Here is a 26,868-nt window from a genome sequence, read left to right on the forward strand (position 1 = left end):
TACTTAGAACAGGTAACATATCATGTGGCACACAAAAACTCACTCTGTCTGTAGTACAACTTCACCCAGAAGATTAAGTAATAAATATTGTTCGATAGCTTGAAGGCTCTAATATCCCGAAATGTATAATCAATTTGAGTGGGTCACTGAGTATCTCAAAGACTCAAAACGGTTTTTTGCGAATACTGCTGAATAAGTTTCAACGGATTCCCTCACACCCTCCCCCCCCCCCCCCCCACACACACATCGGCGGTATACTTGGACAATTAAAGGATAAATAAGTGTTATTTCTCGTAGCTAAATTCAGATTTGTCTCAGAAAATTGGACTGTTTAATTTCGTGGCAGAAGTTCCTTAAACCTTGAATTATGTTTGGGACCCCCACCCATCGCTTGTTTCATTTAGCCAATATAAATTATTTCTCTAATCGTCAAACAATTTTAACACTCCCGTCGAAGTCAGAATAATTATTCCAAATCTGCCTTTATAAATATTCTAGAAAATATTACGCTATGACACCTGTTGCAAATGGCCCAGATTTTCCACAATTTTCGCTTTGTGTTATCTCATCTCCGTCATTTTCCGCTATTTACCTAACGCAGCTATTGCTCTCTTCCTTCTTTTTTACGGTTTTCGAGCGGACTCTAGCATTCATTGCATGCCCCGAACAGGGCATATCCCATCCCGTGCAGTTAGCAATTTTGATGCGATCCCAGCCCATATGTCAGTCTTAATAGTTTCATGTTACGCTGACCAAGAAAGTACGTACTGTGAAACTATCTACAAAATTTGCACCATTACAAATATTCAAAATTTTATTTGATTTCTTTGCACAGTAAATTTTAGTCATTTTGATTAGCAAAGTTATAATTTTATGATTTAAATGTCTTATCGATAATGGGAGTGACTTGTGAGAAAATGTAGCAAGCCATTTTTTTCTTCATTTATGTCACAAAATCTGTTCAAATAACTCTGTTGAACAGTTTTAACCAAACTTTATTGTGTAATAAAACATGAAGATGAACGATGCCTTAAAACATACATGGAATCCGAGGTAGGCAGTTTATTGGTGTCACGAAATTTTGGCTCTTAGAATGAACAAATACAATCAAATTGATTTAATATATATCATAAAGTGTGTGTGTGTGTGTATGTGTTTGTGTGTGTGGATAAACGTTCGATTTTTAGTAGCAAGCATATTCTTTTGAAGATAGTGAAGCTGTCTTATGATTGGTGGTCGAAAACGAAATCTCGTAGTCTGTCGGCATTTACTTTATTTATAAGGTGCGTAGAAAGAGATATTCTTTATTTTACAACTAGCTCGCTATTTCGAATAAAGATGATTAAATATGTTTGATTGCCAACGTTTCAAATAGTGTTATTAGTTCAACGTTGTTGATACCGACAAATATTCAGGTTCTTGACAGGCATTAAGTTAAACGTCACCGCTTCTTTACATGCTCAACACGTGTCGCATTCACTAAGTACTTCTAGCTACAGCTAAATACAAATGGCAATGGAAACGTTCAACGCGTATGACTATCAGAGACCAATAGTGATTTTCGCCCTTTCAATCAGACACCAGTGCTGAATATTCAGTAAATATAGCTCTAATGGATAGAAAACAATGAAATCGAAATAGACCTACATCCAAAGACTTATATTGCAATGCCAAAAAAATAAATATGAATTATAAAAATTCCGAATTAGGACGGCGAGTGATCATTAGCTGTTATGAGGGGGGAAGAGATCAGTTCAGTATAGTTACGATAAAAAGACATTGGCACACTTTACAACACACCTGTGTCTTTTCTATCATTGTAGGTCAAATCAATTAGGGGCCCGGGGAGGCGAGTGGTCTAAAGAGCTCGCCGTTACCGATTAACTACCACGCCACGCCTGTCCGCGTGGGTTTGAGCATCGGGCTCAGCCAAAATGGGTATATGAAAACGCTTACCAGTTGGCTTTTGTGTGTCGCAGGTTCTTACCGGATTATCTCCGGGTTCTACCTCCACCAGTTATCCTGGCATTCATGCACAATCTCTCTTGTACTGATACATTCAGATAAACCCAAAACAATAATATTTTTATTTGAAAGTATAGAAAACACACACACACACACACACACACATACATATATATATATATATATATATATATATATATATATATATATATATATATATATATCTGAGCGTTTCGCTTCATCGAAAAATAAAATATCTGTAAAAAGAGGAAAATATCAGTAAATTTACACGTATTTAGGGGCATATTACAGAATTTATTTTAGGTTGGTTTATACTTCAAGAGCATTTTAGAAGCAGAATGGCAAATGACTGTCAGGAGAACCAAAAAATACACCAAATTCTTAAAACACGTTCTACTACAACGTGAATAATATTATTTTAAATCTTTGGAAAGAAACCGAAAACAACAGAGAAACAAACAAAAAAAAAAAAAAAAAACACAACAAAAACAAAAACCAAACATAATCTGATAAGAATGATGCACATTAATTTAACTTTGATGAGCCGTCTGGTTTTCACGTTTCTCGAAAGGTTCTTTCTGGTACCTTATGACTTGTGACCTCATCGTCTTATTAAATGACGGTTACTTCCAGGACCAAAACTGAGATTTAACTTTTTTTCTTGAATATGCAGGAATGATTATTAGCATATGAAACAGTGAAAATATAATACTTGTCTGTGCCTCTGAAGATCGGCTCACGTTTTAGCTTATCCACACCCACTGATAAAATAAATAAAATACCAAATAAATATAAAACCCCAGGTGTTTTGTGCAATATGAGCCGAATTTCAAACTAAAATATACAATACTTTTTTTATCTTTGGTCGTAGTTTGTAGGACGTATCATTAACAGAGGCATAATTTGTAGTTTCAGATAAATCGAATAACGGCCAAATGCATCGAATAATTTCTCTGATTAAAGTGATGTGTATCTCATTTGAAAGATATAATAAACAGACCCTGAATCACGGTGTGAATTGAATAGCTCCAGATCTTAGCTAACAATAATTAATTCTTACGATGTCAGACACGAGTTAGCGGAAAGAAGTGATAGCCAGTTATGTAAGCATGTGCAGGGAGGTTGTTTGGTAACCTAATGATAGGCTAGGGCGGCAGGTCAGACTGTCTTCGCGAAACATTGCATAAACATAATTAATGTCATATGAGTTAACGCATTAAAGTAAAGTTATCAACCTAGACTATAATACATAAAGACCAATTTTGAACTCATGGAGGCCTTATTATTTTAGTAACATCATGAAAAATGGGACCATTTTTCTGCCATTATTTTGATGATGGCATTCCTGGAGTCTCCTCAAACAAAGGAACGCATCTAAAGTCATCTTCTTTCTCTTCTTATTCTTCTTTATTATTATTATTATTATTGTCAGTGAATATGTTGTTGTTGTTGTCATTGTTCTCGTTGGAGTTGTCTTTTACCAACCTTTTAATGAAATTTATAGCTATCGCTTCCTCAGAGTTTTGACCACCTCCCGTGGCTTTTGATCTCCAGGACATTGTGGTCTGAGAAGTGACACTGAATTAGTTTTCCTGTCTGAGCTGTTTCAAGCGTCATCTGGCTGCCCCTTGTATTGCGTTTAGTGCTGTTTCATCCGTCATCTGGCTGTCCCTTTTGTTGTGTTTGGTGATGTTTCAAGCGGTATCGGGCAGTCCTGTATTGTGCGGTTGTTCTGCTAGTCATCTAAAAACAATTTTACTATTTAAGCAAACCTTAAAAGATTTAATGTCTGTCAGCAATTACTTTTTCATAGTGGAAAATCGGCATTAGATAGAGAGCTCTCAGGCAAGTAAGCTATTTAGTTGGTACAGTGTTCATACTGAACCGTATTTAATAAAAATGATGGTAGCTTCGGCAACTTTTTAAATTGGACCCCGCGTACTACATCTTGAGATACTTTCACCTGGAGGTATTTAGTAATTCTATATACAAATAATGCTGTGTATCAAGTGTTGGGTGTATTGTGTGGTACTTGTAAGGAAGTAGAATCATGTATGTAATTGCTAGTCTGGTTAGTGTGGGATCCTGATTTGATTAAAGGAAAAATTATTTGCGACATTTGCTTCTGGTATCTTAATATCCTTGGAAATGATAATAATAATGAGGACATTAGACAACACCTATAAGATAAAATACATATAATGATATGATTACAAAAACAAACACCATGAAATTAGAAAACATTAACAAAAAAAAAAACATGCTGAGAATATTTAAGTTAGGAAACATTATTAGGTCTTTAAGTTTGTTCTTGCAGTCGAAATAAGTGAGTTTTGAGAGCCCTCTTGAATGTGATCACTGTGTCTTTGTGTCTAAGTTCAGTGGGCAATTAATTCCACGTTGCTAGGCCCTGAAATGTAAAAGAACGCTGTCCATATGCCTTTGTTTTTATAGTGGGAACAATGAGTATACGATTATCAAAAGAGGAGGGTAAGTATCTTGCTTGTGTGCACACATGGGTGAGGTCGGAGAGGTATGTTGGACTAGAGTCCGACAGTCAAACGTAGCACAGAGAACAAATTTTGTGTTTGATTCTGGATCGAATGAATAGCCAGTGTAGGGTACAGAGAAGCGGGGAGGTGTGCTCTGATCGTGGTACTCTAGGTATGATCCGAGCAGCTGTGTTTTGAACATTTTGAAGTTTCTAAAGTAGATATTGAGATGAACGAGACAGAATTTAGTTGCAATAGTCCAGTCTTGAAAGTACGAATGAACACACAAGTGTTTTAGTGGCATCAACTGAAAGATATTTGCGAATTGAGCTGATGCGTCTCAGCTCAAGCTGACATGTTGGTGCAATGTGAGAGTACTGTCCAGAGTAACACCTAAGTTTCGTCCTGATTGTGTGAATTAAATGATGGTGTTGCTGATATTTATTGTTTGAGGTAAAGGATGTGAATGAGAAAGTCTTTGTGTTGTGATCAGAATGGCCTCAGTTTTATCATCATTCATCTGCAGCTTGATACATGTCATCCATGATTTCACATCAGAAATGCACCTCTCTACACCTTGGATGCTAGGATTAACTTCAGTTGGGTGGCTAGATTTGTATATTTGGGTGTCATCAGCGTACAATTGGTGATATACTGGATGATGATCTATGATACTTGAGAGCGACTGAGTTTACAGGAAACTATCGACCTGAAACCAAACTCGCTCAGTGTATATCAATGACCCCACCCCTACGTTCCCCTGACATAATGTAAAATAAGGAACTAGGGTGTGTAGCAGCTTTCAGACACGTGCCATGCTACAGAACGATTTCTGAGTTTCCGAGGCCATTGCAAATTCTCCGGCTATGTCACTATTAAATTGTTACTTTGTCTTGTGCTTCGCCTTCGTCTTAAGAGTATGACATTTCAGTTATTATTATTATTATTATTATTACAGATCCCAATATTCCATTATGCCGGACAAATATATGTAGTAATGAAAGCCGTGATATTCGTTGCAAGCGAGACAAGGCGATACATATTTTAAAAGCAACGTGTCCTCATGGTGACAAAGAATGCCCATTAGAGGTATACATGTCACTGTACGATTCATGTGAGGGTCAGAAGTCATGCGATATGGCGACCATAAGAAATAGACTTCCATTGCTGACGTGCTCGGACAATCTCATCCAAGAGCAAAACGTGTTTTTGGATTACATATGTGTCCAAGGTAAGAGAAAGATGACGGCAGTGAGAAAAGATTTTTTGAGTGTTCATCTCTTATTTAATAAATTTATACCTCAGGCGATGCTATTTTACAAATAATTCCGAGCTGATTGAACGCCAAAATATGACTGTCAGCAAAATGAAAAATATTTAACATTTTTAAACATTGATATATTTCGAACATGTGACTTGAAGCTCTTTATTACTGACCGTCAAAAGTCTCAATAGAGTAAAACCACTCATGGTTTCATGTCATTTTTGTACTCAGTCGATGCTCGAATTACCACATGTATATATTGATAAGCTACAACAATCTTAATATAATAACTTCCAATAAAGATGTAAATTACCTCTTGATATTTCATGCGGTGTGAAAAATACGATTTCATTGTAAACCCCGTTTTCTAATTTCCCTGCAACATTGTGTTAAGTGTTTTGTGCCTGTAGACACACTCTCTCTGTCTGTCTGTCTGTCTGTCTCTCACGCTCTCTCTATCTCTTTCTAATGCTGTATGAATCAGCAGTTTCGTCATTTTTGGCAAACCATTTGGTATTAAAATAACACAAACACTTGGCAAAAACCACACAAACAACACAAAGGCGACTGGCATCCGTCGTGGACACGAACCTGGAGATACGCGATGGTTTTGTGACGATCGATTGCGTATCAGGCACTTGCATTTGACTCGTGCATAACACCTGCAGGGTGAACATCGACCGGATTGCGTGGCAAACCACAGTCTACTTATAGTGGAGCACTTTCTTGTCCAATGTATCTGTTTCATCCACTCTGTGAGATAGAAGTATTTTGACGTGAACTGCTCAATAAACTGAATGATAACACCAGTGAAACTCTTGGATTTTGCAAGGGAATGCGGATTATACAATAAAACTATGTTTAGAGATTTTACATTAATTAGATTTATCTGATATTTTATATATATTTTGCATACTTTAGCATAATTATATATATATATATATATATATATATATATATATATATATATATATATATATATATATGTGTGTGTGTGTGTGTGTGTGTGTGTGTGTGTGTGTCTGTGTCTGTGTGGTTATTTCTTCTTGATTCGTACATTTATTTGGAAGGGATTATCCTAAATTTTCATGCAATTCAATTTTACATTTTGGAACATCACCTTTAGTTGGCCACTTCTTTTGCTCAGGTAGCGAAAAGAATACATAAACCTTACTTGTTTCAATGTTTCTTACAGAGTCTGTGATTTTAGATACCTGCAGTGGCACATTTCTCACAATATCTGACAAGTTTGGGATTTTTAAAAGTCCAGGATATCCACTAAACACGGACGGAAATAGAAATGGTTGTTACTGGGTGATTTACCCAGGCTCTGGACAGGAAATAGATGTTACTGTACACTTATCATTCTCAAAGGAAGGTCTGGTAGACTGCAATGCGCGCTTTCTCCAAGTCCAGTTCACGGACTGTGCAACTCGTAGGCAACGGACCGACAGCTTCTGTCACCCTAACGAGATCAACGTCATGCGTCATTCCTGCGGTACGGTGTACATAATGCATTGGCCATATCTACCAGGTGAAAAAAGAGGAAACAGATTCCTTGTTTCCTTTCAGGGTAGGTATTTTCATCTTCAAATTGTGATGAACTACAGGACATGATAATGTTAACAATTTATTCTAATCGCAATTTGTAAATCAAGCTTTCACAAAATACCTGCATTTAACCACATATGACATATCCGACAGGATTAACATCGTATGTAATGAAAGCCTAGCATATGTATGTTACTGTTTAAAGTTGGGTACAATGTACGGAGTATATTTAGATCCCCATCAGTCAACTTAGATATCAACAATAGTGTATCGTATTTTTTTTATAAATGCTTAAAACAATATGTAATCAATAATATTCGACTGTGACTCACACCTCAAAGTATTTAATCAGTTCATGTAAATTTTGATATGGGACACAAAAAGGAATATATATATATATATATATATATATATATATATATATATATATATATATATATATATATATATATATATATATATTTCAAAATTAAATAACATGCGATATTTTAATGTTATCCCTTGTGGTTGTTGTTGGTTGTGTTGGTGGATGGTGGCATGGTTTAACGCCATTTTTCATCACATGATAGAATATGCATGGCAGCCATTATATTTGGTGAATATATTATCCCGCCCCCGACTCCCCACAAAAAAAAATCCGGAAAGAGAGTTTCTCACAAATCAACGTATTTTGACGAGCCGGCGTATCGAACCAACGCGGACAGATGTAAGATGTCAATGATTTGAACAGGCGAATGCCTTAGACCACTCGGTCTGCTGGGTGCCTGTTAACATATTGAAAAAAGCATTTGCAGTTAATGAAGTTATACACTTGATAAGCACACACACGCACGCACGCACGTACATATTAGACATTTTGCAACCATCTTCTACTACGACAAAAAAAAATAATAAAAGAAATAATATAACATTGGTTGGTTTCCTGATATCAAATAAGTTCAAGTCGATTTAATTTTGCAGATGCCTCAATGTTCTGTTGTAAACATTAATTCTTAATACAATGATTTGCTTAATTTCGCCGATTCGATTCTCCCACAATCTCTGCGAAGATGAATTAACAGAAGAAAAAAGGTACAACAATGCATTAGATGTACTGCTTTCGTTTGTAGGTTTTTACACTGCAGGCATATTAGTTGTAAGATTATTCAACAAATATGGTAAGAACGCCACATACATATAGAACATAAGTAGTATATGAGGTCAAATTAGCGACAATGGGTACTTACTGTTAAATAGGGGTATATCTACTCTGGGGACAATGGAAATTTAACATCGGGAATTTTATATCCACTTTATGGAAAATGGGACTTTTAACATGGGGAATACAGGGCTGGCACTTTTGGCGACAATGGGACTTTAATATGAGGATACTGGGTCACTTTAGCGACAACGGGACCTTAATATTACGATAGGGGTTTGCACGATTTCCATCATGTACTCCCTTTCATTCGTAAATCTGATGTTATCTCCATCGTGCTAGGTACATTTATCGGTAAACAGATCAAGTACGATCATTGTCTTCTTCCCATGGAGGTACAACATAGGCCATATGAATGGTCAATTTCCATCAGCGATGTCAAATTTGTCTCTCATCGTCTGCACTTCTTCAATAGTCCTCAAAAATTGGAAGAAGTTAATTCTGCAGGTGTACTAAATAGGAGACTTCAAACAGTCTTGATACATATATAGGCTTAAACGAACTCGATCTATGAATTGGCACTGACGTCTGAGTTCCTCTAACAGTGAGTCAAATAAGTCCGTTTTGAAACTTGCTGCTTCATCACACGAAGCAGAAAGTTTCAAAACGGATATATATTACTGTGGAATGTCAGAAGTGAGGTCTTTAAATTTCACCGTGAAGGGGTAAATTGTCCTAAATTTTCTCGAAATCGCTCTCAGAGTCATTTGGATGCTAAAATACTCCATTAGGTATACTGAATCCCTTTTATTCTTGGATGATGCCAAAAAAGACGATGGCTTGAGAGTCCCCATTTATCACGACAGTCTGAAGTCCCCCGTTTGCATCGAGTTTAGCAGACAATCAGAACTGACACCTTCTAAAGTCATCAACAAGATTCAACACGTGCAGCAGTCCAACGACAAGTTTCACATCATCGATGGATAAGTGACACTTTATATGGCCCACATGTCTCTTCCCAAATGGAACAGACGAAAAAAGATGTTATTGGCAGACGACCATCGTAATATCATAAAGAGCCTCGTCCAAATTAGCAACCATCTAGACAAGAAATGTTTAGCCCGTGTCATCGTCGTAGGACGAACGTATGCCGGCAAGAAAGATACGGCGGAATGGAAAAGGCTTGGAAAATTATTCAACGATCTTACACAGATAAACAACGAAGAAAAACAGAACTCCTGTTACAGCAAGCCGGGATATCCAAAGACTCATCCTGTAGCATTCCTGAAAAGCAAACTTTGGTAGACGTCTTAGCTCCAAGCTATACATTGAAAATGCACACTGAAGAAGTGCGTGGACCTCTTTTGCTTCGAGGCAAATATTTAAAAGACGGAAAATATATTCACATCTATCATCACGATGAACATTTAGATGCCATTACCAGTATCATCGGATTCCTGGGATACTTATATTATTGTGAGAAATGTAACTATTATTATAATAATCGAGAGCAACACAAGCATTGTGGATCGAAAGGCTCAGGATGTTTATCCTCTAAACCCTGTCTTGACGAAAGAGAGGAACGAGTGCATTGCCCTGCTTGTCAGTGCACTTTTGTTAGCCCTACCTGTTACCAATAACATCTGAAGACGCAAGATGATCCACCGCGGAAAAGCGTTTGTCAAACCCTAAGATTGTGCCTTATTTGTGGACAAGGCATGCATATGATTAGTGCCAAAGGTAACGTATGTCCAGGAAAGAAGCAATGATACATTGGTCGCCAAATCGTTGACTTGGAACATGAGTACCTCATTCAAAACTGCCATTCCAAACAAGAGGAGAAAGGTGAATAAAATAATGGCTACTTCATCTTTCTCCATTTCGAATGAATGCAAGAGACTGGCCTGCTCATTCCTAATTTCTGTGTGGTTCATCGAGCGCGTGAGAAGTTCATTCATGAGCATATCTTTAGTCATTGCCCTCGCTGCATCAATATTCCAGGAGACGTAAACAAATGTTTCGGGGATCTAACGCGCTAGTCGATTTTGCACAATGGATCGTAGACTAAATCGATGAGACTTGGAGCCAAGAGGACATCGAACGTTATGGAGATTGCCATCTCAATGCCACATAAATATCTCACAATGTTTCGGGATACGATGGACAATTTCTTCTCAGATGCTATATGGAAAAAGTACCGAAAGTCCTACAGTGATTTTGAACGAAGCCAACATCATCTACATGCACGTGGGACACGTACCATTTATAGATTCGATGAGTTACTTGGCCATGCCATTGAACCTTATGCCAATAACGTATGTAATGATAGAAATGGCCAAAGGCTTTTTCCGCACTTTTTCAACACCATAGCCAATGAACATTCCGTTCTACTTCGTTTGCCTGAGGCTCACTACTATGACCCAGACAACACGAGCACCGAACTAAGAGAAGTCTTCTACGCTTGGTACCACGCCTCGGACCCTTCCACTTTCAGGAATATAGGCTAAAATATTGTCGTTCTGATGTGGACATTTTACAACCATGCCATGGAAAATTTCGGGAATTATTCCTGGAACACGAAGGGATCGATCCTTTCAAACAAGCTTCACCATTACCAAAGCATGTTCCTTAGTGTACCGCAAATGATTCATGCCCGCAAACACCATGGCTCTCATCTGCTCGCAAACGACTAACTTTGCCAAACGTCAATACTCGGTCAAAGCCTTATGCTGGCTACATCACTTGTGAGACAAGGATGACAAATGGATCCAACACGCCCGAAAGGGACGATGCCAAAAGACCTTCGGAACGTATACAGTAGATGACTGGGACTTAGAAATCCGTGAGATCGTGTACGAGTTTAACGTGATTATTTCACGGATGTAGCCTCTGTTACCCTCAACGTGACAATACAAATCAGTTTTTACAACGTACCATGGAAGATTGTACGAGGCCACTTGTCGACGGCGCTTGAAGTTAGAACAGCAAGGATATCAAGTGGTGGAAATTTGGAAACACGAGTATGATCACAGTTGGAAACCCGATCCCAGTTTAAACATATCATACAAAGTTACAAGCTGGTGACCCTCTGAACCCGCGGGGTATTTTCTACGGAGGACAGACGAATTTCACCTGTTTGGTGTACCAAGCCGACGAGGAGAAAGGAGAAAAAATCAAATACCTGGAGGTGGGTTCGCCGTATCCTTACGTGTGCGACTATTGTCACTTACCCGCAGGGCACCCGCAATTGCTAACGGAACACAAGGACGTGGAAAACATTCGACAATACGAAGGATTGATCAAATATAGTCTTGCCTCCCATGGACTTGTACCATCCCGGGTTAACATAACAAGTCGAGTGAGAGACTCAAGTCCAGTGAGATTGCGATGCTATGCCTCACGATCACATCACCAATGCAGTACCAGATCTTAGTTGCTAATTTGCTAACGCCATGGCAAGCTATGTGCAACCAGTACAACTTCCAGACTGCAAGACTTTACATTATGGATACGCTGATATCACCCATTATACAAAAGGGGACGACCTCCAAAACGACACTGTATTGCGAGGAAAAGCGCCGAGAAAGATGATCCACTTTCAGATACAAAAGAGAAGAAATAAACATCATTGGCCTCTTTCACCACCACCATGCCGTCACAGCAAAGTGCGTCCAAAAAGGAAAAGGGAGTACGTAATGGGAAACATCTACGCTGGGACACAAGTGGTAGCTGCCCGGATTTTAAACAACAAGTGTGATGGATATAGAGAGAAACATAAACTTTGTTCTATTTGATCGTTTGTTTCTTGTTCTAACTTTTTCTTAAAAATGAATATTTAATTTAGCGTGAAAGAAAATGGCATTATTTTATGAAATGTACATAGGTTGTGGTATTTTTTTGAAGGCATGAACTTTAATTTTAGGAATTAGTTTACTAGAACCAAGAACTAAATAACTTGTAAATATGTTTGCTTAATGTACAAATGTTTATGGATTAAATAGATAGTGTTTAGACCTTAGTACAGGCCAGAGAGCCCATGTATTTGAATAATTATTTTTTTTAATTTTATCCATACAACATGCTTCCTTATCGGAGTCTCTATTCTATCTATGAGTCTTTCATTGGAACATCTCTGTCCTCTTGTTTGTGTGTGGCCGCATTCTTTGTTTGCATTGCATTTGTTTGTTTTATGTTATTGTTTGTCCCTATCAACCTTTGTCCCTATAAATGCATTTCACCCTATAAATAGTGTTGACCCTCTAAACCCCATGAAATCACCAATGTTCAGTTCCCATAGACCGCAGGGGCGATTTTCATGTTAAGTTCCCATTGTCGCCAAAGTGAAAAAAAACTATTGTCGCTAAAGTGGCCCTGTATTCCCATGTTAAAGTCCCGTTGTCGACAAAGTGCCGGCCCTGTATTCCCCATGTTAAAGTCATATTGTCCCTAAAGTGCCTGTCCTGTATTCCCCATGTTAAATTTCCATTGTTCCCAGAGCGGATATACCCCTTTTAATATTAAGTCACCATTGTTGCTAAAGTGATCCCATATACTACTAGCATACGCCCTCAAAAGATCAAATAGATGTGCCTGTCATTAGTTTCAAGGTTGAGAAGTTTTCCAGGTTTATCAAGATCTGGTAATTGTATCGACCAGGTCAAATAATTTAAAGAAAGGCTAACTTTGTAGTGATGGTTGTCAATAATATGAATTGAATAATTGGATCGACAAAACATCATTTTATAGACGCTGTGTCTGGTATATTCAATTGAGCAGGCAGCTTGCAGCGTAGCAGAAATAAAACCATGCCAAAATGAAATGTTTAAATATCAAGATTAGACAGTTCAAGAGAAGGCTAGGGCTGCGGTGGTGATTATGTGTAATGTGGAAAGTTTTGCTAAAGAATTTGTGTTGTTCTATTCTCTTTCTTCCCCCACGCAGCTGTAATATTCAAACCCAATATTATAACAGAACTGGGTAACAACTTCAGTATTTATCTCCATTTAGAGAAACAACTATGATGATGCAGCTTTGTATAAAGCACATATGGGTAATGTGATAGTATTCAATTGTGTATAAAACATAGACGGGCAGTGTGATAGTATTCAATTGTGTATAAAGCATAGATTGGTAGTGTGATAGTTTCCAGTTTTGTATAAAGCATAGATGGGTAGTGTAACAGTATTCGATTATGTATCAAGCACATATGGGTAGTTTTCAATTTTGTATTAAGCACTGATGGGTAGTGTGATAGTATTCATTTCTGTATCAAACACAGATGGGTTGTTTTCCGTTTTGTATTAAGCACAGATGGATAGTGTGATAGTATTCAACTTTGCGTCAAGCACAGATGGGTAGTGTGATATTATTATATTCTGTATCAAGCACGGATGGGTAGTTTGACAGCATTCAACTTTGTATCAAGCACAGCTGGGTAGTTCTACATTTTGTATTAATCACAGATGGATAGTGTGGTAGTATTCAATTTTGCATCAAGCACAGATGGGTAGTGTGACAGTATTCAATTTTGTATCAAGCACAGATGGGTAGTGTGACTATTCATTTCAGTCTCAAAACACAGATGGGTAGTTTTCAATTGTGTATTAAGCACATATAGATAGTGTGATAGTATTCAATTTTACGTCAAGCACAGATGGGTACTAGTGTGACATTATTGAATTTTGCATCAAGCACAGATGGGTACTAGTGTGACATTATTTAATTTTGTATCAAGCACAGATGGGTAGTGTGGCAGTATAATATTCTGAATCAAGCACATATGGGTAGTTTACATTTTGCATCACGTACAGATGGGTAGTGTGACAGTATGCAATTATGTATCAAACACATACACATAATATGACAGTATTCATTTTTGTATCAAGCATATATGGGTGGTGTGACAGTATTCAATATTGTATCAACACAGATGGGTAGTTTTCAATTTTTGCATCACGTACAGGAGATATATGGGTATTGTGACAGCATTCAATTCTGTATCAAGCAGAGATGGGTAGTTTTCAATTTTGCATTAAGTACAGATGGAAAGTGTGACAGTATTTAATTTTGTATCAAACACATATGGGTAGTGTTAAGTATTCATTTCTGTATCAAGCACATATGGGTAGTTTTCAACTTTGTATTAAGCACATATGGATAGTGTGAAGCATTTAGTTTTGTATCAACTACAGATGGGTAGTGTGACATTATTCAGTTCTGTATCAAGCACAGATGGGTTGTGTGACATTATTCAATTTTGCATCAAGCACAGATGGGTAGTGTGACAGTATTTAATTTTGTATCAAGCAAATATGGGTAGTGTGAAGTATTCATTTCTGTATCAAGCACAGATGGGTAGTTTTCAACTTTTTATTAAGCACATATGGATAGTGTGATAGTATTTAGTTTTGTAACAACTACAAATGGGTAGTGTGACATTATTCAATTCTGTATCAAGCACAGATGGGTAGTGTGACATTATTCGATTATGTCTCATTCACAGATGGGTAGTGTTCAATTTTGTATTAAGCACAGATAGGTAGTATGACAGCATTCAATTCTGTATCAACAACAGATGGGTAGTGTCACAGTATTCGATTTTATAACGAACACAGATGGGTAGTGTGACAGTATTCAATTCTGTATCAAGCACATATGGGCATTGTCACATTTGTCAATTTTGGTTTTGCGCAAGATAAAAATTATCATTGGCGTTCCTTAAAAATATTAAGACACAATATTCCATAGTTTTAGCTAATATTAATATTTGTTATTCAATAACTTTCGCCTATGACAACACATGAAGCTTTGACAAGAATGTAAGCCAAAAGTATATGTTATAATCAACACTGAGACCCAAGTAGTTGTTACATGTTTCCTTCTACTGGTCTTTAGTTTTGTACAGCATTTTTGCACTTTTCCTTCTACCCTTTTCTGACATTCTTTATATTGAGAGGTCAAATTAATAATAATAATAATAATGAGGACTTTGTATAGCGCCTAATCTTTAGAACCTCTAAGCGCTTTACAACATTAGACAACACTTATAAGATAAAAAACATAATAATATTATTACACAAACAAACAACATGAAATTATAAAAACATTAAAAAATAAAAAACATGCTGAGAATATTTCAGGTACGAAACATTATTTGGTCTTTAAGTTTGTTCTTGCAGTCGAAATAAGTGAGATTTGAGAGCCCTCTTGAATGTGATCACTGTGTCTTTGTGTCTAAGTTCAGTGGGCAATTCATTCCACGTTGCTGGGCCCTGGTATGCAAAAGAACGCTGTCCATATGACTTTGTTTTCATGGTGGAAATAATGAGTATACGATTGTCAAAAGAGGAGCGTAAGTATCCTGCTGGTGTGTACACTTAGGTGAGGTCATATAGGTATGTTGGACTAGAGTCCGACAGTGAAATGTAGCACAGAGAACAAATTCTGTGTTTGATTCTGGATCGAATGGATAACCAGTGTAGGGTACAGAGCAGCGGGGAGGTGTGCTCTGATCGTGGTACTCTAGGTATGATCCGAGCAGCTGTGTTTTGAACTTTTTGAAAATTTCTGGCGTAGATATTGAGATGAACGAGACAGAATTTAGTTACAATAGTCCAGTCTTGAAAGTACTAATGAACACATAAGTGTTTTAGTGGCATCAACTGAAAGATATTTGCGATTTGAGCTGATGAATTTCAGCTCAAGATATGCAGCCTTGCATATGTTCATGACATGTTGGTGCAATATGAGAGTACTGTCCAGAGTAACACCTAGGTTTCATACTGATTGTGTGAATTTAATGTTGGCGTTGCTGATATTTATTGTTTGAGGTAAAGGATGTGAATGATTAAGTCTTTGTGTTGTGATCAGAATGGCCTCAATTTTATCATCATTCATCTGCAGCTTGTTACAGTCATCCATGATTTCACACCAGAAATGCACCTCTCTACACCTTGGATGGTAGCATCATCTTCCGTTGGGTGGTTAGATTTGTATATGTGGGTGTCATCAGCGTACAATTGGTGAGACACTGGATGATGATCTATGACACTTGAGAGCGACTGAGTGTACAGAATGAAGAGAACAGGTCCAAGAACAGACCCCTGTGGAACACCACAACATAGATCAACTTGCTGGAGTGTATTCCATTTGCAGATGCAATTTGTGTCCTGTTCACCAAGTAGGACTTGAACCAGAGTAAGGCTGTATCATGAATGCCAAATACATGCTGGACACGGTGAAGTAATATATCATGGTATATTGTGTCCAATGCTGCAGACAAATCAAGGAGGGTGAGGACTGTAATCTTTCCGCTATCCAACGCAGAGAGAATGTCATTAACTACTTTTAGAAGAGTAGTTTCAGTACTGTGGCAAGGGCGATATGCAGATTGTACATTGCTAAAAAGACTGTTTGAACTTAGATGAGATACAAGCTGGGATAGAACAACCTTTTCTAAGCTTTTTGAAATGAATGGGAGATTAGAAACTGGGCGGTAGTTCTTTAAATCGTTATGGTCTAGTGTTGGTTTCTTCAGCAGAGGCTTTACAATGGCAGTTTTGAAAAATGATGGGAATTCCCCAGATGAGAGAGAGGTATTAATAACATCAGTTAGTGAAGGCAATACTAGATCCAAGCACTCAAGCAGCAGTGATGTTTGAATTGGATCAAGTTCACATGACTTTGGTGCACTCTCATCACGATTGTACGTACGAAATTCATAGAGACAGGTTCAAATGCTGCTAATGGTTGCCGCTCAAAGTCTGTATCCCAACTGTATGGTGACGACGAGTCAGTTGAAATTGTGGTTTCAAGCTTATCTCTAATGGTTTGTACTTTGTCACGGAAGAAATTTGCAAACATGTCCGGAAGGTCGACTGGAGAGAAGGTAGTTGGAAGTGGTGTTGATTTTTCCTTGAAGTTAGCTTGTTAGTAATCTCGAAGAGCTCTTTGCAGCTGGAACTTTCCATCATCTTAGTAGTGTAGTGGGCTGAATTCGCTGCATGGACTATATTTGTAACATTCTTCTTAGCGACTTCATAGATTTGCTTATGAATAGTGAGTCTGGTGGAAAGCCAGAGCCTCTCAGCTTTACGGCGGTCTCTTTTAGCAGTGCGAAGCTGGTCCCTAACACTGCTATAACATGGAGAACACTTTTGAATTGATACTCTGTACTTGGTAGCTGGGGCATGTTTGTCAAGTAATGAACGCAGACAGTTATCGAGTTGTTCTGCGGTAGGAGGTAAGCAAGTTGTAAATTAAGTAAAATTTATATTATTTATTTTGGTTATACTAGTCTATGTTATATTAACAAAACTCATAGTACGAGACTCCGAAAACGTCGAGTATAAAGCTTTTTTTTATAACAGAACATGAGCGATAGTTTTTTTTATAGATCATTGTATATTGCAGTTTTTAGTTTTTTACACGAAGCGTTAATTAAACATGCTTTCATTGTTTGTACAAATCATCACTGATCTGCAAGTAGTGGTTTTTGTAACTTATCATTGCTATGTGCAGTAAGGAACAATACGTCTGCATCTACCATTGGGCCCTATTTGTCTGCAAGTACACTTGGGCAATACATATCCACCTGTACAGTTGGGAACTATACGTCTGCGTGTTAAATTGGACACTATATATATCCATGTAAAATCGGGCACTTTAAGCCCGAGTGTACAATTGGGTACTATGCGCTGCGTGTACAGTCGGGCGCTAAACGTTTGCCTGTACATCCGGGCACTGTACGTACGCATGTACTTGTCCCTGGTACACTTACTTCAGAAGTAAAGTTTACGTCAAAAAGTGAAAATAGCAGTATATGATGCAAGTAGAAGTAAAGTGTCACTACTGAAAAAATAAAGAATAAAATAGAAAAAGATCACAACATGGCAATATTTAAGATACGCGATGGAACTTAATATTATTATATTGTTGCTATAGTTGCTATTATTATTATTATTATTATTATTTGATGTTGGATACTTCTCAAAAGTGTTGGACCACGGTTATTATTGAACCCATTCTCGAAAAGGGGAATTTAAATACCTCTGAAAGATATAGAGAGATTAGCATTTTACCAATCCTCAGCAAAATATTTACCTCAATTTTAAAACGAAAGACTAGAAAATTAAATCAACGAAAATGATATTTTAGGTGAAGAAAAAGCTCGTTATAGAAGTGACTATTCCGGTGTATATTTTATATTTACAATAAGCACATTGATATGCAAACATCGGAGGAAACAAAGAGATAGGCGTTATGCTTTTTTTTTATTATGGAAAAGCGTTTGACCGTATTGACGGGAGCTTGCTTTATCATAAATATGAACATGACATTATCGGTAGTAAAATGCGTATGATACTAAAAGCCATATATGCAAATGTCAATGCTCGTGTGAAAACGTCAAATGGGTTGACAGAAATATATAACTGCCCATCTGGGGTACACCAGGGTTGAGCCTTATTTGCATTATTTCTACGTGGTTTAAAGAAACATTTGATTGCCCAGAATAAAAATGGAACATTATAATTTGTTAATTTATTTGCATTGTTGTATGCAGATGACTTGATTACATTTGCTGAAACTGTTACTCAGTTTCAGAGAATTCCAATACAGGAAAACTAAAATTGTTGTTTTTGTTAGAAAGGAGAATATATGGGAAGATATGAAAGTTGGTATTATATGATATAGACATCAGTTTATTACATAGATCATGGCTGTGTATTCACCTCTAACATCCATGATACGTGTGTCAACAAACGGCAAAGGCATTTTATATTTTGAAGACTGGACTTGATCGGTTTGGTAACTGTCTACAAGAAATCTATTCCAAATGGTTAATACTAAAATAACGCCAGATTTGAATTATTGGTCTGAAGTTTGAGATGATCAGTATGTTATATATGGTCAATATAAATGCTAATTAGGCAGATATTTGCTTTTCAAATATTATGATAATTACAAACAGGTCAGGCATACTATACTTGCTTATTGATATATTTTGGAAGAGTATGGAAAACAGATCTTTGATGAGGCTATTTCAGCGAGTGTTTGGGCGCTTATGGATCCCGGTTTAAAACACACACACACACACACACACACACACACACACACACACACACACACATATATTCATTCATTCACTCATTAATTTCCGCTTTTACTTGATGAAACAAAGAAAGAAATTATATCAGCTTTAGCCAAAAAGTCTAAAGCAATATTCTTTTCATTCCTATGCTTTTACCTTGTAATATGTTTCAAGACCTTACAGTTTTCCCTCTCAATATTCCTTTCAGTATGTCTTTGATTTGAAAGAACTTGTTTTGTGTGAACTTGAAGTGTATTATTTTCTTTAAGCAATAGTTATTATTATAAAATCAGAATGTTCACTCTTAACTTGTAATGTAATATCTCTATACAAGACTCTTTGAGTTTATATTAGTTCTGGTCCTCCAGCATGCTTTCATATCTTTATACCAATTGTTGATTACCTCGAAGAGAACCATCGAGATCAGGAACGTGTTGTCCTTCGTTCGTGTTCAATTTGCCTCATTCTAGAATCGTTTTGAAGTCACTAGGATTCTGATTTTGAATTGGAACTGTTTATGGCGCTCTTTTAAGTCAGTCGAACTTCAACATTTAATGAATAAATAATTCATCATATCGGAGGACATCTTCTTGTTCCATCCTTCGCCATTTGTAGTTGGAAAGGTAAAACAATTGATTCAAGAGACCGATGATATTAATTTCAATGTAATATCTTAAATTGTAGGTTAAGCATTCTACATATTAGGTGCTAGTAAGTTTTTACTGCGATACAGTCTCGCATACTAAATGTCAACAAGACACACAGATCTTAAAGATAAACTAATTGCTCATAGGCGAGCAAGAAGCGTTGTTTTCATTTACTGTTCACATGTTTAGAGACCTTACCAAATTAAAAACAAACATCTCAAAATGACACAGTTATCTCATTTACTTTAAAATGACAAAACAAGGTGCGCATTAGAATGTATAGCATATCAGGAAGCATTTAACAAGAAACAAATTTAACTAAGGCTTAAAAAGCATTAAATATCATCTAATGAAACCTTTGTGACGGATTCCAGTTAATCCTGACGACGTACGCCTGGTGTAACTTTCAGCCTGCAATTCAACGCTTGAGTATGTACATTAATTACGTTTTTCATTTTAGTATGCAACTTACGTTTTCGATTCGGTTATGCAACTTCATTTGAGTATGCGTCATTCCGTTAAGCATGCAGCATACGTCTTTCAATTAAGTATTGCCATCTCATTTATCTCGACGTCAGAAGAGGTCCATAGCTTTTACACCACACTGTTGTATTAACTGCTCGACGTCTAATACTTTCATAGTGTATGAGACACATTTTTATTTAACCTTCCGATTTCGGAAGACATTTATAGTGTATGGAACATAACTATATTATTCATATATCTTATTAAGCATCTCGATGATGAAATTAAGATGATAGCGTATGGAACTCACTACTTTATTAAGAATTCAGAAGACTGGAAAAAAGTTGATAGCGCGTCTCTTTTTCTGGAAACTATGGTAGGGTATGGTACACAATATTTGTTAAACATCTCGATGTCGGAAAACTCTGATATCGTATAGTACATTTTATTAAAGCACTTAATGCCGGAAGACCGTCCAAAGCGCATGGAGCACAATAATATATCAAACCCCCAAATGGTGGGAAACGGTAAGTGAGTGTAAAGAAAAACATTGTATTATTTCTCTCGATGTCGGAAGACGTTGACAGTATATTAACACAATATTTTGTCAAATCTATCAGTGTCGGAAGACGTTGACAGTATGTTGAACACAATATTTTCTCAAACCTCTCGATGTCGGAAAACGTTGACAGTATATTGAACACAATATTTTGTCAAAACTCTTAATGTCGAAAGTCGTTGACAGTATGCTGAACACAATATTTTCTCAAACCTTTCGATGTCGGAGGACGCTGACAGTATATCTAACACAATATTTTGTCAAACCTCTTAATGTCGGAAGACGTTGACATGATATTGAATACAATATTTTCTCAAAACTCTCGATGTCGGAAGACGTTGACAGTATACAGAACACAATATTTTCTCAAACCTCTTAATTTCGGAAGACGTTGACAGTATATTAAACACAATATTTTCTCAAACCTCTCGATGTCGGAAAACGTTGACAGTATATTGAACACAATATTTTGTCAAACCTCTTAATGTCGGAAGACGTTGATATAATATCGAATAATATATTGCATTAAGTCTCCCGTTGTCGGAAAATTTTCACTGGGAATAGAAAACACTATTTTGTGTAAACCTCTCGATATCTGAAAACCTTGATATTGTATGAAACTACATTTATAATTAAAATCCTAATGTCGGAGTGATTGATTGTGTATATAACGCAATATTTTAGGAAAACTCTCGATGTTGGAAAAAGTAGATAGTGAATGGAACACAACAGGTTATTAAAAATCTCTATCTGGGAAATTTTTTTACTAAACATATCGATGGCGGTAAATATTGGTAGCATATAGAACACAATATTTTTTTAGATCTCTCAATTGTGGTAAACTTTGTTAGCGTATGGAACACAGCATTTTCTTAAACCTCTTAATGATAAACGTTGATAGCTTATGGAACACTTTATATGATGGTAGAAATCGTTAACAGCGCATCGAAGACAAGATTTTCTTAATCATTCAGGATTATTCTCAATACGTTGTTTAAATGTCCTTGATTTTACATTTCTTAAATCCCTAAATATTCAAAGTTAAAGCATATAAGACCTATTAATCCAAATTAAATCATATAATATTATTCGTTTTGTACTAGTTTGATCAATGTATTTAGCGGACAAGAAAAAAACGTTTCTTCTCTACCAATTTTCCAAACAGTGAAAGTTTTGTTTCAAATCATTTACGTAGGTGCATACTTTACATCTAGACGTTGAAATACAGGTATAGGCAGTCATATGTTTACAGTAAACAATAATAATGTAAATCAGTTCTCACAATAAACACTGCAACCAAACTATAAACATATAAAAAAAAAGATATGTGTCAAACGAGAAACATTGAATATATATATATATATATATATATATATATATATATATATATATATCCTTTGAATGGAATTTTGTACTCTTAGAATAACTATCTGTATCAATGCCTGCTATTTAGTGAATACATTCCAAGGTTGATGTTCTGAAACAATGTAGTAAAACTCATGCGATATCCAAGTACGTTTGTACTGTAGAAAGGTCAGACTCTTCTAGTTTCCAATTGAACTGGAACAGCTTCTTGACTGTAAATTAATTATTTCGAAATATTTAATGATTCACTAAAGCCTAATATTATATTCTAGAAACGACTTATTAAATATTGCGTTGTTTGATTAATATATCTTTTTATTTAGCGATGCCGAACGTGGAATCACTAATTCTTGACCTTATATCGGACGTGTAATAGGTACATTCACCTTCTTGAGTTATGTATTTAAATTTACAACCGTTCATTCGAATTACGGTGCTCGGAACATTTATTTTCGCAGACAACACCCTATGCATGTTTATAATTAATTTATTCAAAAACTTGGGCATATTTATATATCTTTGGACTTACCACAAAACATTAAAGGATTTTGTCGATTTACCTTGAAATTCATTTAAAGACATCTGGATTTAAAACATTTACTTCTCTTGTACATTTTAGTTATCATTCAGAATACATTACTCTCTCTCTCTCCCTCCTTCTCTCTCTCAGTGAGATATTGAAGTATATCACATTTTAGTACATCAGGCATGCCCCATCTTAACATTATCAATCCATGCATTAAATATGTTAACGAAAATTTTTTAAAAAATGCATCATTTTCGTACCAGTTGTTTTAAGATACACAATTTGATGAATTATTTGTAAAAGCTAAATTGATAAACATTGCTGTCCGAATATTATTGTAAATTTAGGATTCCGTTGGCACAGAAAGGAGAATATCCACTCAAATCAACAGTTTTTGCTTTTAAGAAACATATAATACAAATACCATTTACTTTTTTCTAGTATATAAATTGAAATATCGCAACGTGAAGTGTAAATATTTTGTATTATCACGAGTGACTTCCATTATAAATTCTGCATGTTGACTTTAAATTAAAGCATTGCTTCAATGTCAATATTTTGTTAAAAAAATAGAAGGTATTACCATTTAATTTTTCCGTGTTCCTAGAATTGTGATATACTTACAGTCGACCACTCCAAATTCATGACTCTTACGAATAGAGAGACATAAATGGAATCTAAATTACCTTAAGCATATTTCATTGTCACATGAACTGGATTATTATTTGAAAGATTTGTGTTGTATTTTATCTTGTGTATTAACATTTCCTTTCAGTAAAACCTCCTGGATCCAGACTGCCATCTTACCAACCGTTTGTTCATCAGTGCGAGAGGCCGCCCAACAAATCGTCTAAGACCATATATTACCCAAGAGAAGTCACAACCATACCATCCAATCTGGATCTTGTGTCCATAATTAATGATAGCACATATATAGAGTACGATGAACATACCTATACGAACGGTAAGCAAAGATTCAGTTTGAATACCTTGTTAATTTTTTTTTTTGTTATGAATTAATTTAATCGTATGGAAAAAGTTTCATATTCCATTTAAGTGCTTTTCTAAAGAGCACAGTAAAATGGGAAACATTTATAATATAATATAAACGTGTGTGTATATTTCATAGGGACGTTAATTTTTTAACATAATATGCACCTTACTTTCAGGCTTTTTGAAGCTTGAGTATGTTAGGGCTCTTTGAGGCTTGAGTATGTTGAGTCTTTCGACGCTCTTGTATGCTCAGGCTCTTTAAGGCTTGAGTATGTTGAGTATTTCGACGCTCTTGTATGCTCAGGCTTTTTAAGGCTTGAGTATGTTGAGACTTTTGACACTTGAGTAGGCTCAGGCTCTTTGAGACTTGTGAATATCGAGGCTCTTTGAAGCTCGAGGCTCTCTTAGACTTGGGAAAGATGAGGTTCTTTGAGGATTGAGTAAAGCTATGTAATCCATTTTAAAGCTCAGTGAATGCCTTGCACACTTATTTCACAATAGGCTATACGGGACCATTGTGCTCTGTGATCTACCAAGTAAATGAAGCATACAGTTTCATTATTACAAGTTTACTTTTGTTGGGACATCGATGTTTGTTTGTTTGTTTTGTTCTGATTTTTTGTATTTTTCATTTTGTTTTATGTAACTTCATCAGCTAACCTAAGCAAGATGTGCATTCAGATTTGTGATTTTCGTGTTGCCCATGCTGTTATACACATGTTACTAATGTTTATTCTTAAGAAAAGCAAGGAAATGTTTTTTTTTAATCGCAAATTAAATGAACAATACGTTATTGATAGGTAAACCTTTATATATATATATATATATATATATATATATATATATATATATATATATATATATATATATATATGACCACAACAGTGTGATAACCAGTCTGTTAATGGAGGTATAAAAGTAGAGTACTAACTATTTTGAGATGCACACTTTTGGCTAGTAAATTGATCATGCTGTCTTTATTAATTTCATTAACTTCAATCTTTTACTATAGTTGACAACAAAATATATGCGTTTGTTCTGCTATCTTGTATCTAATTTCCTTCGGACAAGACACCATATGAATTCATGGTGTGAGATCCTGTTGTTAGGTGCTGCCCAGGTAGTCTCCAGGATATATAAGAAACTAGGTAGTTAGATGACGAAAAAGATCGCGGACGCTGTGAATCTCGCAAGACTAACTCGTATGACGGAAGTTTTAACCGTTTATGTAACCTTAATATCAGTTTTTGTTATATGTATTTCCTTATTTGGAATTTTCGAATGCTCGATGCGCAAATTTCAAATTTTACGAAAGTTACACCCTTAGCAATGCATCATCTGTATTGTTGCAAAAAACGATATGTTATTCTTGTAAATTGTTCCTCTTGACCTTTTATTTTTTCCATTGTATTAATACAAGTTTTCATATGTTCATGCAATGTTGAACGATATTCAGTTGCTGTTGTTGTTGTTGTTGTGGGGTTTAACGCCATTTTTCAGCACACGATAAGCTTTACATGGCGGCCAGTATTGATGGAGGAAAAACCCGGGAAAACCCCAGAAAGAACCACCGACCCACGAAAAGCTACTGGCAAGCTTTCTCACATCCCCACATTGGCTGAATCTGAGACTCGAACCGGCGCAGACATAGGTGAGATGGCAGTGATCCGTAACGGAGAGCGCTTTAGGCCACTCGGCCACTCGGGGCCCCTATATTCAGTTGCGTATCCGTATTACTTCTGCCGTCAAATAGTTTTGGGGTTCAAATTCATTCGTCGTTCTTAAAATTGTCTTCATAACGGTATTTGTCGTATGAAATTAATACTTATTTTATAGAGAATAAAGTACCAATTCAGGTATATTATCATGTGATACGTGTTTTTCCCATTAATATTTATCCCCCAAATCATATTAACTAAAATATTTGTCTACCCCATCCCCTCCAAAATCCTCCTCACCCCACAACAAAAATCCAAACCAAAACAATAACTGTAAATTTTCATTTTAAGGTGCGCTGTGTCATTGTCTGTAACTCTTACAAACTGTGTAGTTAAAAAAAAAAAGATGTTACAATTTACAACAAAGTGCACACACTTGTATATCAAATAGGAGAAATCACATATGGCCACGTTAGAAGTATACAGCTTTGTTTAATGTAATGCTTATACCTAGTGTCCACTCACACACACACACACACACACACACACACACACACACACACACACATACATATATATACTTTAAAAGTATCATGGCATTTAAAGCATTTGTATTAAGAAGTTCGATTGACCAATAATGATGGTATTTCAATCTGTGATCCGCCCAATAAACAGTAATAACTATATATTATCATTGTTTACAAAGTAGGCTCCTACGTCTATACTCACTAGATCAGTGATGAGTTTCCACTTGTTAATTATTAAAAACATAAGAAAATAAAAATTAAATATGGTACATGATTTCATCGAAATATTCTCTCTCTCTCTCTCTCTCTCTCTCTCCTTCCCCTCCCACGTCTCTCTCCTTCTGTTGAATGTTCACCTTATATGCATTTATTTATGATCGCTTGTAAATACAATATCTCTCACCTGTAATGAATGTATTTTATGTTATGGCTGTATTCTTTGTTTTATCGATTATACTTGTCGTAATACACTCAGGATATAAATATATCAATCAGTCAGTCGACCATGAGAGAAACATAAGAATGGGCAATAAAAAATAACCTTATGGTAGGTTTCCACAAATCTACGACCCCACCTTTCTGACTGTCTGTGTTGGTTGGTCTGTCGG

General features: G+C 36.1%; 1 protein-coding gene across 3 annotated transcripts in view; it reads left to right on the forward strand.

Annotated features, from left to right (window-relative positions):
- LOC149776773 (uncharacterized) overlaps positions 1 to 26,868 on the forward strand; it is a 154,382-nt gene that overhangs the window by 107,269 nt on the left and 20,245 nt on the right. For all 3 annotated transcript variants that reach the window (XM_089941448.1, XM_089941449.1, XM_089941450.1), the window contains exons 3-5: positions 5,437 to 5,709; positions 6,938 to 7,315; positions 23,858 to 24,046. In XM_089941448.1, the coding sequence (XP_089797574.1) occupies positions 5,437 to 5,709; positions 6,938 to 7,315; positions 23,858 to 24,046 (840 nt within the window). The remainder of the gene's footprint in view (positions 1 to 5,436; positions 5,710 to 6,937; positions 7,316 to 23,857; positions 24,047 to 26,868) is intronic.

The sequence above is a fragment of the Sinohyriopsis cumingii genome, chromosome 18, assembly GCF_028554795.1.
Source record: "Sinohyriopsis cumingii isolate HCF-2022 chromosome 18, ASM2855479v2, whole genome shotgun sequence".
Classification (NCBI taxonomy): Eukaryota; Metazoa; Mollusca; class Bivalvia; order Unionida; family Unionidae; genus Sinohyriopsis; species Sinohyriopsis cumingii.